At 35.8% G+C, this 22,483-nt stretch overlaps 1 protein-coding gene and 1 long non-coding RNA gene across 2 annotated transcripts in view; one reads left to right on the top strand and one right to left on the bottom strand.

Moving 5' to 3' along the window:
• LOC124302458 (MAP kinase-interacting serine/threonine-protein kinase 1-like) overlaps window positions 1–22,483 on the bottom strand; it is a 91,727-nt gene that overhangs the window by 24,015 nt on the left and 45,229 nt on the right. Inside the window, exon 2 of the mRNA XM_046758668.1 lies at window positions 15,111–15,201. Coding sequence (XP_046614624.1) covers window positions 15,111–15,201 — 91 coding nt within the window. The remainder of the gene's footprint in view (window positions 1–15,110; window positions 15,202–22,483) is intronic.
• LOC124302487 (uncharacterized) lies at window positions 1,976–5,852 on the top strand. The gene is made up of 2 exons (XR_006907717.1): window positions 1,976–2,084; window positions 2,947–5,852. It is a non-coding gene; the product is annotated as an uncharacterized LOC124302487 (long non-coding RNA).

Below are 22,483 nucleotides of genomic sequence, written 5' to 3'. Positions count from 1 at the left end.
TCACACTGAACATTTTTTTTAAACACATCGTAGAGTCTCTTAATCGTGGAAATGGGCGTCGTGGTACCATTCTTTTATGCGAAATAAAGGCCTTTTTCCGACATGTTTGGCAGTTTCTTTAACTTTGTCGATATCTTTTTTTACAATATTGAGACATTCAATTTTGGTTAGGACAACTGAGAGAGCTTTTTCTGCAATTCTAAAAACAATACCTAGATATCTTCTTGTTACATTTTTGTAACTCATTTTTGATGGAAAAAATCACTTTTGGGGTAAATTTCACCCGTTGCGACTGTCATGCGATTCTACCAAGATGTGACCCGATTAGGGTTAATTTTTACCGTTTTTTCACAACTGATTAGAATCATTCTATTGGTTTACCAATCGACAAACTCAACTTAGCCAAAACGGTAACTTTTCCAATCTACGAAAATTCAAAATTCTGCGATTAACTTCACACGACTGGCGAATATTGATGTCGTTTGTTTTTTTTTTTTTTTGTTTTTCCTAGTTCCTTTCTGGTTTTCCATGACGGCATTCAGATTCGCGTCGACGTGCAGCTGCAGGACGGCTAGGCAAAGTAACAATCCTGAATCTGTTCAACTGAACCTAACTAACAATGAACGAGCGTTGAGATTCGCTGTAGCCACAGGTGTTGGTTGCACGACGCGTTCGTCATGCAAGCAAGCGAACGTGTAGGAAGAAATCCTGTCCCGTGATCCTTGGCTGCATGTAAATGTGTATGTAAGAAGCTGAATTCACATCAGTCCTGCCGTACCGCGCATTGTGCCTTGTTTTATCCATCCCACGTTCGATTCGTGTATTATAACGACATAACATACCGATCCGACGATAGGGTGAAAAAAAAACATACGTATAATAACGTAAGTTGAAACGCCAACGTAACGCAGACTCCTTCGTACGTTTAACCGTTCAATGTTTAGGAAGCCATTTTCTTTCCTTTTTCTTACAGCCGTGATAAAAATATGCGATAATAACTGATCTCAAATAATAAATCACGCCAGGTCAACGGCAGACTATTATTATTTACGTTTCGACGATCTTTCGCGACAACAAACCGCAGGATTGACGCAAAACAGACATAATAATTTTTTTTTTGTTTTAATCAACAAGGTCGGATAGGGAAGGGGGAAGGATAGAAGAAAATACTTCGATACAGACGTAACAAATAAGGTTTTATTTTTCTTGGTAATTTTCTCTTCCAATATTGATTATACGCATAGGTAGGATATACAACATTCCGTGTCGCGTATCCATATATATATATATATATATATATACATATATGCGAACACGGTTCGACGCAAGGTTGAGATTGAGAACCCGACAGAGCGAAGTTCTGCGATACAAGACGTTATCACCTGACGAGTGGGGTTACGCTCGCGTACGAATCAATCTATCCACCAGGTATAACATTCGGAAATCCGAGTCATCGCGTAATAGTTCTGAGAATTATTAAAAACAAAAAAAAAAAAAAAGAAACACGCCTCCACGTCTGCGGTTGTTCGCAGCATCGGAGTTCCGGACGGTAAAAAAGGGTGTTCGCCTGGCACTCTTAACGTGGCCGAGATGAGAAACGGAACGGCGACAAATTGTTTATCGGCGCGGTTTCATCAGGTCGCGAACTCGTTCGAAAACCGTTGCGGAAATACGAGCATCGTCGTGTGAGAGAAGGCGAGGCGAAGGCGACGGCCGCATCCGTGCCGATGGTCGCGTGGCATTTGTTTTGTGATGCTGCTGCGCGCGCAGCCTTCGTCCCGTATCGGCCACGTATGCCAGCGAGCATTGGCTGCGTTCGCTCCGCTCTGCCACTACATACTATATGTGCTCATCTACGACGATGCTTCGAGAACGAACGATCCTGCACTACGTGACTCGGGTGCGCCCCCCAAGCCCCTTCCCCTCCTCCCTCCGTCGCCATCCCCGCGGCCGATTCTTTTTTCAGTGCACGATGAATGCAGAGTGCGCCGATGTGTATTCACGCACGACCGATAATATCGCGCTCTACGTACACGCAGCCTCTTAAACTTATTCACCGCCTCTGGCTGTTAAATATACATAACGTAGGTATGAGTTTAATCGAAAGATGTCCACGTCAGTTACACCCGCCTGTAACACCGATAGTCCCCGATGCGTTACCGCAGTAGCAAAAATCTTAATTATCTAAGGGGAATGTTAAATTGTACAACAAATGAACATTGATTGTGTTATTTCCTCGGTAATATACCTCTGCGCGTAGGTACGTTTTTATACCGGATGAGAAGATGAAAATCCGCATGCGAAAAAACCTCGCTAGATAATCCTCACTTCGGCAGTGATGTTTACTCTTGAAGAAATAATTCCGCTGACGCGGTATAAGGTATACGATATACGGCGTGGAATATGTACGCTTCTTGACGGAACTTTAACGTCGCGTGTGTGTGTGTGTGTTTAGTTTTGTCGATCCCCCTCGTTTCCCCTTCTTCAATGCTCGGTTATAGAATATATTATATTCCTATCCCACATCCAACGATGCTCAGAGCTTAAAGGTACGTACATAATAATGTACGCGTAGATGAATCTAACGCGGAGTGTTTTATACGCGTAGCGATTTCGGGGGAATCGCAAGAAATAAGTAACTATAACATTGAACCGGAAAGCACAAAACTACCTCGTATTCCGAGCGTGTTATTCAACCTTAAACCTTTCACCTCTTACGTTATAGCCGCACAAGAGGATCTCACAATTTCGGTTGATGCACTCCGCAGGTCAACGTTTCCGAGTATTTTTATTAGGCAAACCACGCTTCCGGAAGCGGCAGAGAAACAGAGATAAACATATTATTCGATAGCGCAATGATAGAGCTCGTTCGAAACGATTCTTTTTCTTTGTTGTTATTATTAATGTGGTTGTTGTTGTTATTATGGTGTTTTTTTTATTTCGCAGCCAAGATTTTCGGCTGCGAAATAAATCGGCTCCTGATTCGGCATGCTCGTGAGTCTCCAGCGTTTCTTACAGCAGGAAAACGACACGTTCTCTCCTTCGGAAACGATGTGTGCACATGTACACATGACAGTTGATAGGTGCACAGGCTGCCGGGTATGCAGCGACTTGGTCCAAGGGAACGGTGAACCGACCGGTTTAACCAATGATGAGGCATTTTAAATACACACCACCTCATGCCTACCCACACTTGTCGTTCCGATGCGCTACCTTATTCTAGGCTCACGCCAACGCCACTTCGGGCAGTTCTCAAATCCAGCGTCGGGTTTCCCCCTTCTTCGGGCTAGACGGACAATTTACGAAAAGACAAGAATTTTGTTAATTGCGTTCAAGCGAAAGGATGTCGTTTCGATTCTTTCTTTCGCAGAAAATTTCACGGATAAACGGTCATTTGATAATTCTTATCAAAGTTTAATACATTTACGCACGAATCGTGAAGTATTTAAATATCGATGTGATTTCTTCTCGTTGTGAGAATTGTGGGGAGAGACCCTAAACCCAGGCTTTTCAGAGAGATATCTACAAATGTTATACAGTCAGCATCGAGTTATGTGCTTTCGGAGAATTCAAGTGGAGTAATAAATAAACTTGACCTACAACGGCCAACCAATTATTCTGTGATTCTGCCAAAAAGAAAAAAAGAAAATATAAAAAAAGTGGATAAAAATTTCACAACTAAATCGTCATTATGCATTATTACACGTGATTTATATTTCAAGGACCGTCGAAGTTCTCTGCAAAGCTCGTGATTCGTGATCATCGACCCAAAAAACCTCACAGCACCGATTTTCATTCGCATCCATTAATCCATTCTCAAGATATCATGACTTTTATTTTACTTTTTGGAATTTTTTTATCTAAATAATTCACAAGGTACCGAACCGATCAAAGCCAAAATCTAATCAGTTCTAAGTTTGGAAAAGACGCGTCGATTCGAACCAAACACATTTGAAATCACATAACTCGCTCTCGACATATCGTCGGAAAAAAATATTCATCACACACATACATACACAGACACAAAACGTCCATCCTAGAATGACTGGAGGTGATTCTCTAAAAACTTCAAACGTGGAGATCCGGTGAAAACTCAATTTTTCATTTCTCCATCGAGGACAAAACTTGCTTCTTTCTCTAAAATCAGAGAAATAGAAAGTTAAAAAAAAGTAAATATTGTAAATAGTTTATGACACAATGGTTTAATCGTGGATCAAAAATGGAAGGAAACATAATATTATTACACCTGTAAGGGTGCGGTAAGAAATTGAACTGCGTCTACCAACATCGATGCAAGGAAAACACCGGTGTCCGTACATCTATAATCTATAGATAGATAAAATGGATGTGGATTATATTTATAACAATGTATATTTACACAAATTCCCGAAGCACCGAAGAACCAGGTTGTGTGGAATTCAAATTGGAAGACAATGAATTCATTCACCAACGAAGTGCGTTTTCGTGTACAAAACTGTGCACCTATACATACGTACTCAAGTAGATATACATACGTGTGCCATATATAGGTATATGCACGTTGCACAAGGCGTACACTAATGTGTGCGTGGACAGAATTGAGATTCTTGTTTGCGATTGAAATTTGGAATCCCGTTGTCGAAAGCCGACTGAGAAAAACAATGGATCCCTCACGCTTGAAGTAATTGCAAAAATCCACGATGTTTAAGTTGGTAACGTTAACGTATCGAAACGATGAAAGAAAAAATTAATATTTTTCACTTTCGGAGTAAGTGAGGAAGTTGAATTTAGAAAATCTCAGTTTCTTGATGGTGTATCAACGGTTTGCTAAATTTCAGGTAATCCTAAAGTTGCAAGATAATGACTTTTTCGAAATATGCATCGTTACAACAACGTCACAAACTTCAACCTGATAAGAATGCAGCAGCTGCTGGTTAACAAAATTAGTTTAAAATATTAAAATCCGAGACATGTTCGTCTCGATCGACCGCGGAAGAAATCGTTTTCAGTCTGAAATTTCTTTTCTACCTGATAAGAGGTAGAATAGTGAAAAAAATTCATTCGTAAAATCAGGATTAATAAAAATAATAAAATAAAAATCTGGCGACTAAAGGATTTCCATTTTCACTATCATAAACTCAAGGATGGTTAGACCGATTTTGGTCAGAATTTAATCAATTATTAGTTAGAAAGAACTGTGTTAATTCATACCAAAGTCATTAATTTTCGAGATATCCTCATGCGAAAAATTGATATAGTAAAAAAAAAAACTCAACTTTTCACTCGTTATCTTCTCTGCAAACGAAAGAATGGCAAATTAAAAAATGATTAAGCCAACACTACGCGCGTAATCGTTCGATGAGAAACTGTTTACGTCGGATAACAATATTATGAACTCTTTTACCGGCAAAAATCGTTTCCATCCCCCATTTCTGCACGACGATTACACGTAAGTTTTGCAGCGCGTGCAAATTTCCGTTTGATTGTTTTTCTGTCAATTTATACTTATCTGAACAAAAGTAAGATAATTAAGTGAAAAGAGCTAACGGCCGAGATAAAAGTATACACATTATGTTACAATTCGCACGCGCCTCGGTTTTAACCCTCATTTCGACGCAAGATAAAGTTTAATTAAAAAAAAAAAAAAAGATATTGCGGTATGGGAATGATTGTTTAATGCGCAGCAGTGGTATAATCGTAAGTCGGTAGTCATAACCTCGCATTCTATAATAGAGCAAGAAGCACACGAGTGAAAATGTGATACGAATCTGTGAGATAATCCCTGGTATAATATTCATTATCAGTGAAGGCTTACGATCACTTTTTTTCCTACAACTATGTTTTATTTTTAATAAATATTATTATTATTGTTATTGTCTTTGGAAGATTATTATCGATCATTCACTCATCCATATCTATATACGTGTAACGCACAAAGTTTGAAATTGTTACTTATATTATTCTCATGGTATTCATATGCACATATATTATCTTTGTACGTAATATATCAGCGTGATATAAAAAAAAGTATTGCACTATTTCCGTGTATATTTGAATATTTCGAACGTTCGATTGAGATAATAATAGAGAATAATAAAATTGAAGATGAAAATTGGCGGTAATTAACGAAGGAGAAACAATCTTCTGGAAAAAATTTGTCACTTCTGCTCTACAACACGCAAGCACACCGTTTTACTTCTCGTCGGCGAAAAGACGATTACGCAACACGTACTTGACCAAGATTCGTGCCTACAAGTAACGAACACAAGTGAAGTTATTTCGAGCAATCGCTTATCTACACAACTACATACCATGCGTACAGCTAATGCGTATACAAAGATGGAAAGAGACGAAGGGGGGAATTTGACCGTCAATTTATCAACATATAGTAAGATCTAGAACCATTGATTTTATCATTATGTTACACGCTTACGTAGTAACAGCCTTACTCTTCCACCGCAAAAACAATTATGAAATTCTGCGCCGAGTCGCTGCTCAAACCCGTTCAAAAGATCAATAAAAAGATGCTCTTTCGAGATATCGGTCAAACTGTATAATATTGAACGGTTCGATGTTTGGTACGTTGTGTAATACATGTTATATACATCGTATGTATATTCATAATTTATTTAACAGAGCCCGTCACAGTGCGGGAAACACAAAAAAGAGAAGACTTCACCGCGCGAGTTGACGAATAAGAAACGAGAAAGAAGAAAGGAAGCAAAAAAAAAACTTCGAGATTGTACAGATCCGTTTTCCACGCGTTTTCCTGCAGACTGGGCGTAATTTTCAACGTCATTCTCTAATTTTTCTTGACAAGTTGCAGCAAGTCGTATGAAAAAATCAAATTTTCGTATCAATTCATTATATCGATCAACTTACGTGCGTGCAGTTTCGCGTTACATCGCGTTATACATAAAAAGGTATAATTAAGTGCGAAAATCTAATTCCAGAAACAACCTGAACGTTATCTCACAACATATAATATCACAGAAAAGCGACATTTAGGAAGTAACGCGTTCGGTTCACAGAATGAACGCGCCGGGTGTTAATTTGAAACTAATCGCGGTTGAATGCGAAGAAATATATTGCCATACAGAGAGACCACGTGTCGCAGGAATATACGTGACAATAAGATACAATGACAGATATCCACTGCAGTTACAGTCAATATTTGAGTGGTCTTAACGAGGGGTTGGTCACTCAAGGGATCGTTGAACCATCTTATCCGAAATCTAACAGGAAATGGCCAGAAGTCGCTAGAAGTCGCTGAAAATCGTTCGAATAGTATGATTCCTGATTTCCTCGCAACTTCTCAAAATGTATAGGAAATCACGGGGAATGAGCAAAAAAAAAAATCATGTGATTTCGGGAATCACTGAGAATCACTAATCCACTTTCCAACTAATAAGCAAGCGTTTGTCTCCTATCGTAAGTGAAAAAAGTTTAAGTATTCATGAAAATGTTTATAAGAGAATAAAAAAAATTACTTCAATTAACATTAACAACATATGTTGTTGATTTAATACCCACGTATCCCTAATCGTAATTTAATTACTGTTAATCTGTGATAATTAATAAATGTTCATTTCTCGACATGCCAGAATAATAAATGATTTCTGAGAAATCACCCGTAATCGTTGGAATCGGTAGAAATCACAAGAAATCGACTCGTCTTAGAAATCGTTGAGCCGTCGAATTTGCGATTGACCGGCCCAAAGTAGGGAGAAACACACCGTGACGGACAGACTCCGGGCAATTATATTATAGACGAAATATCACAACATCGTTTTTGATCGGTGATTCTGGATGGAGAAAAACAAAAACAAAAAAAAAAAAAAAAGTCGATAAAAATGACACAGACAAGAGAAGAAGGTGAAAAGAAACCGCGTGTGTGTCTGTAGCTCGCATCTTGCGTATTCATAAGGAGATAATAACCGATACACAATCGGGAATTACGCAATTACGTAACAAAAATCACTACACGTTAGGCGTTCGTCGATGCTCGAGAATATTCGTTAATTTGAAAAATCCCTGAAACGCTACGCTGATGCTCGACTAGGCGACGATTCTAGACGATACTACCAAGTATATCGTATACGTTGTTTCGGTACGTCTTTACACGCGTATACGTATTCGTAAACGTCACATATGTGTGCACGTGTGTGTATGCATAACCGACGCGTGCAACGACCGAGGGATACGCGTTCCTCTCTTCCGTTCTCACTGCGACGTTTCTTGCACTCGCCGCTACACGCTCTGCCTATATTACGATGCAACGGACAATTAATTTTCACAAATTATCGGTCGGTTTAATTACGTAATACGATCTAGTTGATTCACGATTCGTGAAAAAAAAACAAAATAAAATAAAATACACGATTCTACTGACTAAACGCATAATTCGGCGTAAATTCATGATCCGGAAAGGTTATCGTTATTATTACATATATGTATATATATATATACATATATACGCGTTTATTTTTCAAATGCGATCTCTTGCGGTGAGGTAAAACAAAAAAAAAAAAAAAAAAAACACAGGCTATCTGTCAGAGATTATTGTTATTGTTATTTCCGAGTCATTCTAACGATAAATCCGTGGCAACATTCAACGGAATTTTATAAAACAGTTTCCGGCGATACGCGACGTGATCGTTTTATACGTAATAATAATACACACACACACACACACATATATATATATAGCAGTGATTTTTATTGCCATTTTTTATTAATTTTCTTTCATTTCGATTTGGTCGATTTTACTTCATCTTTTCTTTTTTTCTTCCATTCGAATTCGCCGCACTTATGCCTGTATGAAAAATTCCTTCCGTTGCAGGCAATTGACACGTATAATAATTTTTCGCCCGCGTTATTACACAAATATATGTTATACGTGTGTGTGCCTGTGTACAAAGCGAACTATGAAACATACGCCGCGAAACTTCTCCAAGGCTGTTGGTGACAATTGACAATAACGAGTGCGATACATATACATATATATATACAAACATATATACATACATATATATATATAGATATATATGCGTGTATACCCAGTATGTATAGGTAGAGTCAAATACGCGCTAGTTTCGCGAATCAATTCTACGTCACAACTCGCCTAGATGCGGATAGAACACTGTGCACGTAGGCATGTTTACTAAACGTGTCTACATATTAGGTACGACGGTGTCCTTTGCACCTTTGCGTACGTGCATGCATGCATATGTAGGGGTAGACACACACACACACATATATATATATATAAATGTGTGTGTCCGTGTGTGTGTATATACGGTTGATCCGTTGTTTTTCACTCGTTAGAGTGACTCGTCAAACGTTTTATTTACTGTAAGTCGTATATAACGACACGTCGCTTGCATGTAATGCGTGTGTGTACGAATATAATTGACTAAATCAAGATAACGTTGTTTAAATTTTTTACTCGCATTATAATTTCTATCATGAAAATATATATATATATATATATATATATACACACACACACTATAAGTGTATACATGTATAAAACAAGAAGGAGAACGAGAACAACAATTGGAATATAAAAAAAAACGTTTAAAACACTCCGCGCGATGATACGCAGGAACTTAAAGCCGCGAAGGATTGCAATTGCGGTTTACCTATCATCCGGAATTTTTCCCAAGGACGAAACCAGCCACAAGTCTTGCGGTTAGCAAATGTATACATATATAGAATAAATAAATTTGCAATAAATGTATAATCGCATAATTTTAGCATACATATGTTGTAAGGCAAACGGACGATTGGTTTTCTGACGCAAAATTTTCAGATTTAACATCACGCGCGCGTAACGCATTCGACTCGTTGGATTTTTCCCTACCGATATTAAAGTAGAGATAAGTAAGTAATAATTGAACGAGGTTTCTTCATTACATTTCATTTAATTTCATTTCATTTATTCTCGTTTCTTCTCCGTTTATACTTGAAATATATCGTTGTCGCTGGCGCAGATAATTATTGAGAGAAGAAAAAGAACAAAAAAGAAAAGAAACGAGAAAATAAACCCGTTTGGCATTACTCGCAAACATTGTCATCACTCCGTACGTACTCTCGCCGTTTTATTGCGTCAGAATTTTTAATTGATTTCGACAAATCGAGAAGGTTGAAAGCAAAAAAAAAAAAAAAAAAAAAAACCATCAAGGAAAATAAAAGAAAAAAGAAGAAAATAATCAATTCTCGCGTAATTAAGTATCAAATTTGTACAAGACAAAAAAAAAAAAAAAAAACTTCTGCGTATATGGATAACCCCCGTTTATATATATTCTCCGATATAAATATACATGCGTGAACGGAGAATCGTGAACGGCGTAACGTACATGCAACAGTGGGAAGTGGAAGAAATAAAAAAAAAAAAAAAAAAAAAACTATAAAATTCTAAAGCATTTCATAGCCATACACCGTTAGACAAACATCCGTTCGTCGATAAAAACAAAACTTGTTTGATTTTCTTCTTTTTTCTTTTTTTTTTTTTTTCTTAATTGTCAATTTTTTTTCTCAATCAAGCAAAGATTTTGTTCCACGCCACGGCGACAAGTTTTGCTGTTTCTTTTTTTCATTTAAATTTTTTTTTCATTCCAAGAAAACGTACGTACGGAACACATATTATTATATTTATGCCGATGCACGAAAAAATTAGTAGAAATAAATAGTTTTTTTTTTTTTTTTGTTTTATCTCTGCCGCTTCACAAACATGTCGATCGAATGAACGAGAGATTTTTATACAAGAGAATCAATTTTTACCCATACATTTAAATCGACGATTTTTTTTTTCCTGCTCCGCCCATGGATAACAGAAAAATATTTATATACCGATTGAAATCTTATTGTCGATAAAAAAATCCGACGAATTAATATCTTCCTCGAAACGCGATCGAAATCAGTGTATTGTTCATTGTGTCCGTCATTGGACGTGATTCGAGGAGTTGAATTTTGACGGGTTTGCATTTCATGAATAAATAATTTAACCAACGGGGCGTAAAACGGATATTTTAAATTTAATTCACTAGCAATCACCGCTCATCTCGGCCCGTTTTAACCTTTACAGGGCCTTCGGAGGGCCCGGTTCTTTTAGAAGTCAGCAGATAACTCGGCAACTCCACCGGACGTGTTGACTATTTATATACATAAGCGATACCTCTAAAGAATATCGAATTTCAAGGGAAAAATGCCGGCCCTCTAAAGGTTAAATTCACCGCTTAAATGGCAGAGCAATTTATACAGCTAACGTTGATATTATTTCAGTGAACAATATTTGGTTTTGGATTAGGAAAAATTGTCGCCAACGCTGGCGCGGTTATAAATATTTTCGTTCGACTGTAAACAATCGTTGTTAATCTGTTTAAATGATTTCTTTTTACCGCGTTTTAAACGAGACGATCTTTTCCATTTAGTTTTGTTACTTATTTAATTTTTGTTTTGGTTTCTTAATCGATATGTTTTCCCATATATCTTGACCAATACGTTATAACCATATGTTATAATTAAAACCTGAATTTTAATTACAAGTAAAAATAAATACAATTCGTAGTTAAATTCTGCAGACCGTGCACGGAGTTTTTAAATAAATTGCATTCAACAATCCAGTAAAAATTAATGAACTTCTGTACACGATTATCAAAAAGGGAAAATAAAGCAAAACCGATTCATTTATCCGCGTGACAGTTGTTGAAATAATAATTGTAACGCATAAGGTAAGGAAAAAAAAAAAAAAATTTACTGTACATATTAAAAATAAGCATTGAAAAAACTTTTGTGTTACAACTGTAGGGTCAATTTTTTCTCTTTTTCCCCCACTCTTTCAATTCTCTTGGCATAGAATAGTTGACACACCTATTATACGCGCTTGTTTATTGCTTTGAAATAAAACAATAACCTGCAGGATCTCCACGATATACTGTTTTTTTAATATTGTAAAATAACAATTTTGTAAACCGTAGGGAAAAAATAAAGTGTTGGCAGTATTTTTCGATTGAAATTTTTTTCTACTATTACAAATTACCCGGCTGAACGCCCTTTTTATTTTCACCCAAAGACGATCGTCAGCGGCAAAACCGTGCGTTCGATTTTCGTCAAAGAACCGTAAAATTCATATTATAAGTACACGTGTAACAGGTTCACATGTGCAATAAGGTGAATGTCTGGATAAAGTTTTGCACCGGCTGTTTGGTAAACAAGTTGCGATTAACGCGCGCTTAGAAACCTCTTTGCCGCAGGTCGATGAACTTTGAGCCCCCCCCCCCCCCCCCCACCCTTAATGCGAAAAACATTCTTAACCCAAATCAAGTTGCCCACACACCCAAATACCCACTTCACCTACATTAAACGTACATACATGTATAAATAAAAATTGTATACGTGCGGCGAGATGGAGCCGTTGAATTATTATACACGTCAAAAGAGGTAGAAAAGAATGCATATTATTGCAATTTAGTTTAAGTTTATCCAGATATTGGCAGAAGAAAGCGAAGAAATCAAATCGACTTTGATGTCTAATAGAACAAAAGAAAGATAGAAAAAACATGATAAAGAACGATATCAGGAATAAAAATTATTCTACTCATCGTCGACTGTGAAATTCAAGTTATTATAATAACTGGAGTACAAAATATTAGGTGAAAAAAGTTTTAGAACGATAGAATTAACGAAAAAATGGTGGAAATAAAATGTTGTACGTTGTAAGGAATTCTCCGTCATCTCGGCCACTTTTTTTCGTCGATGTCTGGGGTATTTTTTATATCCCGAAGGTTTGTAGTATTATTCGGGTAAGCCGTCTATGAAGTATTTCCGATTTTCAGGACAAACCCTACGCGAGACGACACGTTTTTTTTTTCAATTTATTACAGAGGGCAAGCTATTGGTTGTAAAAAAAAAGAATTTTCTAGAGAAAAAAAGTTATCATTTGTTTTTAACGTTTCAGTGGATTTAAAAAGATAATTTTATCAATGTTGGGAATGACGACTTTTGCAATTTAAACTTGCCTGTATCACATAATATTCAGCTGCAACTCGATGAAAAGTTGATTTTGAATTAATTGTATGTTTCAAAGATTTATTCAAAAGTGTTTAAACGTTTATGTTTACAACGGTGAAACTGTAATTTATTGTTATAAAATTATGATAATTGATAAATATCGACTAATTGGCATAACACATGCGGCGTAAAGATTGAATATTTTTTTAAAGAACTGAATTACAGTTTACTGTGCGTAGGTATATACCGGGACAATCTCTTGAAATTTGAAAATGAACCGCGCATGCGCCAAATAATCAAATCTCATTGGTCGGCGAAATCTTCCCGCAGCGATATTCTTGTCCGCGATACAGGCGGGCCAACCTACGCAAAACGTCTACGTTTTAATTTTCAAAGAGCAAAAGCATAAATTCCGACCGTTCTTTGAAGAATCAACTTTCCGACCCAATAACGAATGCTTCCCAAGCCTTTCCGAGTCGCTACCTCAATTATTTGAGATTCTAACCTCGAAAATTCGTATCAATCACATCGCCGGCAGAAAGAGTTTGACAGCTGAAACTCGGGATGGCCAGCCTGCGCGAACAGCCGATAAAACTCGCGCATGCGCGGCTGATATTCAAGTTTCAACGGATTGTGCCGGTATATGTATATTAGGGTGGTCCTTATTTTGGGTAAGTCGGAATTTCAACCCTCTCACCCCTTGCATATCTCCCATTTGCCAAAAAAAAAAAATGTGTGCAAAGTTTAAGCCCAATCGGACAACGTTTACCCGTGGCCCAAGAGGGTCAAAGTTTAATATTGGAGCCAAATGGTAAAAACGAGCTTGAAGGCCTTTATTTAAGTAGACCAGCGAAAAAAAATCGTAGCAGGCTATAATCCACAAGATTTCTAACTAAATTCACAACTAATTGAATGTACTGATACCGAGTTCCGCCAAAAATTTCTATGTCGTAATTGTAGATGTAAATACGTAGATTCTACAACATACGTACATCTACAAATACGTACATCTACAACTCGACATAGAAATTTTTGGCGGAACTCGGTATCAGTACATTCAATTAGTTGTGAATTTAGTTAGAAATCTTGTGGATTATAGCCTGCCACGATTTTTTTTCGCTGGTCTACTTAAATAAAGGCCTTCAAGCTCGTTTTTACCATTTGGCTCCAATATTAAACTTTGACCCTCTTGGGCCACGGGAAAACGTTGTCCGATTGGGCTTAAACTTTGCACACATTTTTTATTTGGCAAATGGGAGATATGCAAGGGGGTGAGAGGTTTGAAATTCCGACTTACCCAAAATAAGGACCACCCTAATGTATATACACCATTAAACGTGCATTTGTGTGAATATTTATTTATAAATATAACGCATCATACCTACCTTACAGGTATATTACATCCATGTGCACGGTGAATATATTGCGCAGTGTTTGAAATATTACTCATTCGAGAGAAAAGTCATTTCACTTTTATATTTATCATACACATATATACACCTCTACGCATTTCAAGAGTATGATAATGTAATGTTTATTATTATCATCATTGTTGTTATTGGTATTATTTTTATTATCATTATTATCATAATCATCGCCACAGACAACGATTCGAAGTCTGCGGCGTGTTTGAGTTCTCTCAGTTTTTTTTTTTTTTTTTTTTTTTTTATCCCCGTTTAGAGGCGTGTAACAACGTATTGCGAGGAAGATATAGAACGAGTGAGAAAAGGAAAATAAACATTAGCGGAAGAAAAGAAACTGGACATTTCCGGATATTAGAACTCGATTCGCAACGTTGCGACAGGTAAATATGTGTACATATCGAACACTGGCACGCCTTACGGGATGACTATTTGTTTATACAGTGTTTTTCCCGAGAATTTTTCAACGTTTCTCGTTCTCTCGTTTCTTTTTAATTTTTTTTTTTTTTTTTTGTTTTTATTTTTAATTTCAATTACATTTTCAACACAGTCGAACGAACTTCCAACGGCAAGGCAATCCGTACGAGAACGACAATTTGGATAATGGATGTAAATTATATCATGTAATATGCGACAAGATCGTTCGGGTTTCAATGTCAAGCGATTTATCGGTATATTATTAAACAAAATATTTACCTGGCGACGAAGATGCTGAATTGCCACTTCCGCTCTCCGCAGTTTCAGTCCCCTCCTCGTTACCTTCGACCAACAACGAAACCTCTTCCTCCTGAAACAAATGATTCGGATATTTCTCAAATTTATGTACGACGGATATTTTTTGACAAAAGTTATCGTCGAACTCGAGTAAACAATATGCATTCATTAAAACGAAATTCACGATCATGTAAAATTTCCGTCTGCACGACGAAGAGAAATATGTACCCCAATTTTGAATATTAACAGAAAACGAGTCAGGGTTAATTAAATGTAAGATAAATATAATCGGTAAATAAAAATAGGCGATGGTAAAAATGTAGAAAGATCATGCTAGCGATTTTTTTTAAAAACGCAAAAATCCGTTTCATAGAATTACATGTCAAGTGTAGAAAATGTCGGAATACAGAAGAGACGAAATGTAGAAGCTTGTAGTACGAAAAACCATAAGACAGAATTGTCAAAATTCTTCCAAGTCATTCTGAAGTTTCTACATCATGGCTTTCGATCCACACTTTGATCTTTCTACATTTCCACTTTCCTAGACTGAGAGAAATTTTTAGTTCCAGTTACCGCTCGGTCATTAACTATTTTCATTTTTTATCACAACCGAAAAAAATGGTTCTAGGTACAAAATGAAAATTAAAGGATCGACGATAGCGTAAAATGGTTAGGCGTATCTCGTTTTCCGTAATTCCAACGATATTCAAACAGGTTTTTTAACGACACCTGTTTTACTCAATTTTTTTAGTTACTGTAACAAATGCAATTTTTCTCAGTGTATGTACCGACTTTATGAATATTAAATATACCATCAAATAAATCTTCGAGTCTGAAAATTCGACGTTTGTGACCCTCCTACATATCACGATCTTCCTTCCTCTTCTATTTTCACCCCCACCTGACTGACACTATAATTAGACAAGGTAAAAAATGATTGATAATTATTCTGGGTTATATCTCTAAGTAATTCCCAGACAAGTCTTGAAAAAAAGAAAAGAAATGCCAACTTCTGTTTTTGTTATTTATCGTCTTTCGTTCACCCACCAATCAATGTATTATACCTGTAATACGTGTATACAAAAAATATTCACGAACACACGCACGTATACAAATGATAAAACCGCTTATCTTTATCGTTTCGGGTTTTATCCGATTGGCGATTGCATTTGCCACATAAATAATACCTATCCGTGTGTAATCGACACTTTGATTTTCGGTGTTACGCAACCCACTGTTTTTTTTTTTTTTTTTTTTTTAAATTTCTCATTCTATTATACCTACAGTTGTTTTCGAGACTGGACTTAAATTGTCGTTTTTTGTCGAATGTTATTTTTAATATCGATCAGTTGATTAAACGATCTAATCACTTCGTATACATTATACGAGTAATACCTAAATTTTACACTAATTAACGCGAACAAATCCCCCCCTCGCCGCTCCTCCCCGCCCATTTGGAAAAGAAAATGATGACCCACATCAGGTGTACTTTTACAATTAGTCATCGTTTTGCTGCAGCGAAAGGAGGCCTGAACGATAATAATGTATAATATGGATGCGACGTAACGCACATGGAACACATATAAAGACGATTTTGACCGTAATAACAATAACTTACGGTAATATCTCTTTCTCTGTTTTATTAATATATATATATATATATATTTCACTCCTTAAGAAGAGTGAAATCGAATTTTGACGCTCGCACGCCTGAAATTGTTTCTAAACAATTCAAAAAATATGTTGAATTTTTTTTTTTCTCCTTAACGTTTACCCACCCATAGAAAGTCTTACTTTGTCGCATAAGAAAAGTATCGGTTTTTCGAGGTTTTTAATCAAAATTTCGTACCGAGTAGAAAAAAATCGTAAAAAATTTTCAAAAAAAGTATAACGAAGATGAATTTGTCCCGTTTAAAACGTTGCTTGGGAAATTTGGCTATCTCTATTTTTGACTCCGCTATCTAAACATTAGCGCGGCAAGGAATTTCGACTAGGATTCGTGTTTCAGGACAGTTCTTTTTTTTTTTTATAATTATAATCGTGCCGGATGAGGATGAATGAGAATATATTGGCGACTCGATGAGTCATTTCTATGCAAGTATGCGCCTACATACATGTGCCAAAATAACACAAGCACGTGTAACGCATAACAACGTTCGTTGAAATCACATAACAATAAATTTCATTATAAGTAATATGATTCACGATTACAAACAAATAACAATTTCTCTTTACATTATATACTCATGGAAGTGTATTACTTTTATAATTATATGCAACGGCCCTTTGTTGAAAAAAAAAAAAAAAAAAATAAAAAAAAACATTAGCCGCAGATAATAATTGTAACGAAGAGAAGAGGAAGGGGGAAAAAAATATTCAACCCGCGTGAAATATATCGCGTGTCGTTATAGCCGCAAACGAGTGTTTAATCAATTGTGCAAATATAACCGTTTAGTCACATGTCTTCTTTCGGGCCGGGGAGGAGGGCGAGGGAAAAAAAAGGACAGAAAAAACAAAAAGAAAAAAGGAGGAAAACGTCGAAAAGAGTGCAAAAAGAAAGAGAAGAGAGGAGAGAAAAAGACAATCTTGTAACCTCGTTGTAAGAACGATAAAACAAAAAGTTATTATTAAAAATAAAAACGCTAAACAGCATATACGCGCCATGAAAAGCTGCGCATTAAAAAGTTTAGAGACTTAGGTATATATATTGTTTAAATGTATATATTGGACAAAGTTACTTCACAGTTATCATTACTCGTCACGATTATAATATCATCACTATCGTTATTATTACTATTATTGTATAAAATTTGTACAATATACATATGTTGCCGCCCCCCCCTTATAAATATCGCTATTTTTCGCCAGATTGTAATATAATCTCGCGCATCGAGATTTTTTTTTACATTCTCTGTAACGTTTTGCGAAATCCGATGCGATGTGCTGCGGAAACATTTATCGACCATTAAATTACTTGATATATGGAAACTGACACGGTGATTAATTTATTTTTATCAATTCAATAACGTCGCATAGTTATACACAAACTATATGTAATATAATAGGCTATGTACGTTCAGAGAACCAGCGCGTGTATATTATTACATGTGTATTCATTTGCGTACATGTACGACGCATTGCGTTGTGGCTAAATCGAGTCTGGCACATATGTTCGTATTGAATGTCTTTTTTTTTTCTTTTTTTTTTTTTTAAATTTCCTACTCTGACTCCTACTCACTCTTTTCACGTACCTGTATCTCTTTCCCAAACGATCTCATACCGCGTAGCGATATGTGTACACGTTTCAAACCGTGCTATTTTATGTTTCACGGGAATTAAAACTCGCTGCTTGAGTTCTTATACGTGTATATATATATATACATATATATGTTACAGATTTAAACTATAGTTGATAAATTCCGTTATAAAAATAATTATTATTATAGGTATAATTTAGATATTGAATCGAAGCTTATTGAATGATGAAATTGCGGGTTGTTAAAAAGCAATTTAGAACCCTTGATTAATTGCGGGAAATGAGGACGAATTGAAATTAGTCGATGTTCGGTGAATCGGTGAAAAATATGAAGAGAATCTTTTACTACCGTAGTCGGAAAAAATTTTATCCATCGCGTGAAGATACGTTTATTTTAATCACGGATTTGATACGGTTATTTTTAATCTCTGAGACGTCGAATAGATCCGCGTTAATGCGTTACACACATGCATATAATCAGCATAATCGATGGGTTATTCGCTCGATATGGAAGTCGGCAATTCCAAATCGCTAGATGAATTATTACACGGCAGAATATATGTAACGTAATAAAAGGAATCGGTGATCAGCGTCGAGAAACGCGTTATTGCGGGAAATCTGCGGTTTTAATAACGCGAATCGACAGGTGAACAAAATTCAAACCGGTATAATAATTACAACGTAAAAGTGTGACAGAATTGAAATAATCGTTAAATGAAAAACTGGGAATCACGGATACGAGAAATTGTACAAAATCGTGAATCCGAATCGATGTTTACAAAAATTGTAATTTCACGCGGACACCGTTAACGCGTAATTATTTATTTATAACCCTTTTGCAATTGCCTTTCGTTTTCAAATTTATCCTCGTATTGAAAAACACTTTTTCTTTTTCCTTTCTCTTCTCTAATTATTTTTCCGGCGAAACTTGAAGCAAAGAACTTTGATCGTCGGGTTCCAGACCATTCGAAACTTTGATGTTTCGTCAAAGTTTGATTTCCTTACTCCAAGTTTCGCCACAAAAAAAAAACTCGGAATTCGGGGCTTTCAAAACATTTCAAATTCGGAATTTCAATCCCACCTCAAGGTGTCATTTCACTTATACGAGAACACACGCGGTCGGTACAAAAACACGAAAAAGACGTCGTGACAGTTGGAATATCGATGGCATCAATTTTAATTTCAAAATAAAACGAAGATGGTCCGCAATTAGACTCGTCGGCGGTCGATCACTATTATTACACATATCTAGGCAAATGTACATAATATATGTACGACCCTAGACAAACAAGTTTATAATAATACATAATACACAAGTGGGTTAAGCTAGATTAGGTTAGATTACTGAAACATTAGCGGTGGGCGATTGTTCGGCTCTACAATTGTTACGAAATTGTTGTTAATTGTGTATAACGGTTCGCCCAGTTCGTACCGGATCAATTATTGCACTACCGGCAACAATATAGCGGCTTGTATGTTTCCTTCATTTCTTTACACACACACACACTGTATATTGTACATGTATGAGCGAAAGCGTAACGCGGTAGTGATCGGCGGCGTGTAAATAAGATTTATAGGGTTTTTATTGAGAGGATATATAGAAGTGAAACTTATAACGACGATAAAAACAGAGACGACAAGAAATAAAGTATATATACATATGTATATAAATTAGACTGTTTCGTTTGGAAGCAATATTTTTTACAACCACTTCCGTATCGTCATAAACTTGTTGCTGAATAAATAGGAAGGAAAAAATTCTCGCGAAAGGATATTTTTTTTTTTTTTTAATTTGTTTTTTGTCATAAATTGAGTTTGAAAATTCACGCTGTAGGAAAAATCGATTAAAAATTTTCAAATTCAAGATGAATTTTTGCACGGAGGGTTATATGAATCATTTTTAGGAGACTTCTGTAAAGAATGGATATAATTCTTTTCAAAAAGTTTCGAGGATTAGGTGTCCGTGACAAGAGTGGTAAGAATGTGAAGTTTTTAACTTTTTTTTTTTTACACGTTTAAATATGAGAATAAGTATCAAATACGAAAAAATGACCTTTTAAAATTGATTTTTACCGGAGATAATAAATCCATTTTGCAATTTATAAGAAAGATGATGAACTGAACGTACAACGATTCGATGAATATAGATAACGTCGAAGGCATGTAATGTTGTAATTCAAATTGGTAAATAAAAAAACGCTTACATTTAAATGTACGATTTAAATTTAATCGGTATAATAAATACATATATATATATATATATATATATATTTATAAATAAAGCAATATATATATATATACATTATATATATCATGGGACAATAAATTTCGGGAGAGAGATTTAAATACTACTGGCCTTGATCCGCGGCGTGAAAATAAATACGTACGCATACGTAATATATAACCAATTTTTGTAAAGATTATATATTTAGGTGCGTGGTAGATTGGCACGATTGTGCAGAGATGGAATCTTTCAGATACGTCTAGTATCATAAACGGGCGTCTTCTCGAGTGTATACGCGTTGCGTTGCCTTTTGATTGCGCGCCGATTTGACGGTAATGAAGATTTGTAAAAAAAGAATAAGAAAAAAACCGAAATATACCGACAAAAAAATTAAAAATAAACAAATAAGGCCACCGCGCAAGATTCGAATCGCGGAATGCGAAATCTTTGCCCCGACGACACGTGTCGACGAAAATTTGAAGGTCGTCGTCGTTTCCGATCGAAGGCGAATCACAGATCCGATGTACGTAAGTGTATAATTGTAAATACATCGATATGTATACATACGTATATATATACATATATATATATATATTAGGGTTAAAAAAAAATTTTTTAAATTCTGTTCAATCTCCAAACACACTGAAAAAAATTTCATTTATTACGGTAACTAGAAAAATTCAGTAAAACAGGCATCGTTAGAAAAGAACTGTTTGAATATTGTTGGAATTAGGAAAAACGAGGTACGCGTAACCATTTTGCGCTATCATCGATCCTTTTTTGGTAACTGCAACGCAAAATCAGTTTCTGAGGTTTACTCTACTTTTTTAGTTAAACGAGGCTTTAACGTCAATTTATCGTTGCACGAGCGTTAAATTTTCGCAACAGTTGGATGAAAATCTAGCAACGGCGATCGTAATGAGAAAGAATAGTAACGGATACTGGACTTTCCGGTAACAGCTAAAAAACTAATTTTCATTTTCTACCTAAAACTATATTTTTCGATTGTGGTAAAAAATGAAAATAGTCAAGGACTGAGCGGGAACCGGAACTAAAAATTTATCTCAGTGCAGGTTCAAAAGTTTCATTTTTCGGTATAAAAATACGCCTGTTAAAATTTGAGCTCTTAATATTAACATTAAAAGGTTCCGCATCGTACTTTTTTATTTCTCAGAAGAATAACATGGGAAAAATGATTTTTGCTCTTTCAGATTTTTATAACTGGCTAACGACGCGTCGTATAGGAAATTTGCATACTATACATATTTTTTGTACGGAATTGAAAGTTCTAAAAAGAAGGCTCCCATCATGTTATAATAAATCTACGATTTCAAAAGTTATTTTCTAATTCTATATTTTGTTGATTTCCTACCAGTTAATATCCTACCACTCAAAACTCCTCCCCTCCGTCTTTTTCCCCTTCTTCAATGATCGTCTCGTTACATAATGCCACAATTATGGAGCATACGGCGATAAACATATAATGAATAAACAAATCCGAGATTAAATCGCGAATCGACTGTTTTGATCCCTTGTACATAAATGATCATCTACAGTTGATTTTTCTAATTCACCTCAATTTTATACATTGTAATGATATAATTATTCTAAATTGTTGCAGAAAAAAATAATTTGCGATTTTCCGCTACGGCATCCACTGAAAAGTTTATTTAGGTTTAAAAAAAAAAAAAAAAGATTCTACCATCCAAAGATTCGCGCTCGGTTGATTTTTCACTTTTACACATATGTTTTAAAATTCATGTAGTATCGTGAATAAAACCTGTCCTGTTTTTTTTTCATTACTTTTACAACGGCCATATCGATTCACGTCACAAATAAGACCCACACTAACATCAAGTCTCCAGTTGACGTTTC

Source organism: Neodiprion virginianus, chromosome 4, assembly GCF_021901495.1.
Source record: "Neodiprion virginianus isolate iyNeoVirg1 chromosome 4, iyNeoVirg1.1, whole genome shotgun sequence".
Taxonomy (NCBI): domain Eukaryota; kingdom Metazoa; phylum Arthropoda; class Insecta; order Hymenoptera; family Diprionidae; genus Neodiprion; species Neodiprion virginianus.
This window is presented reverse-complemented; position numbering and strand designations above follow the sequence as displayed.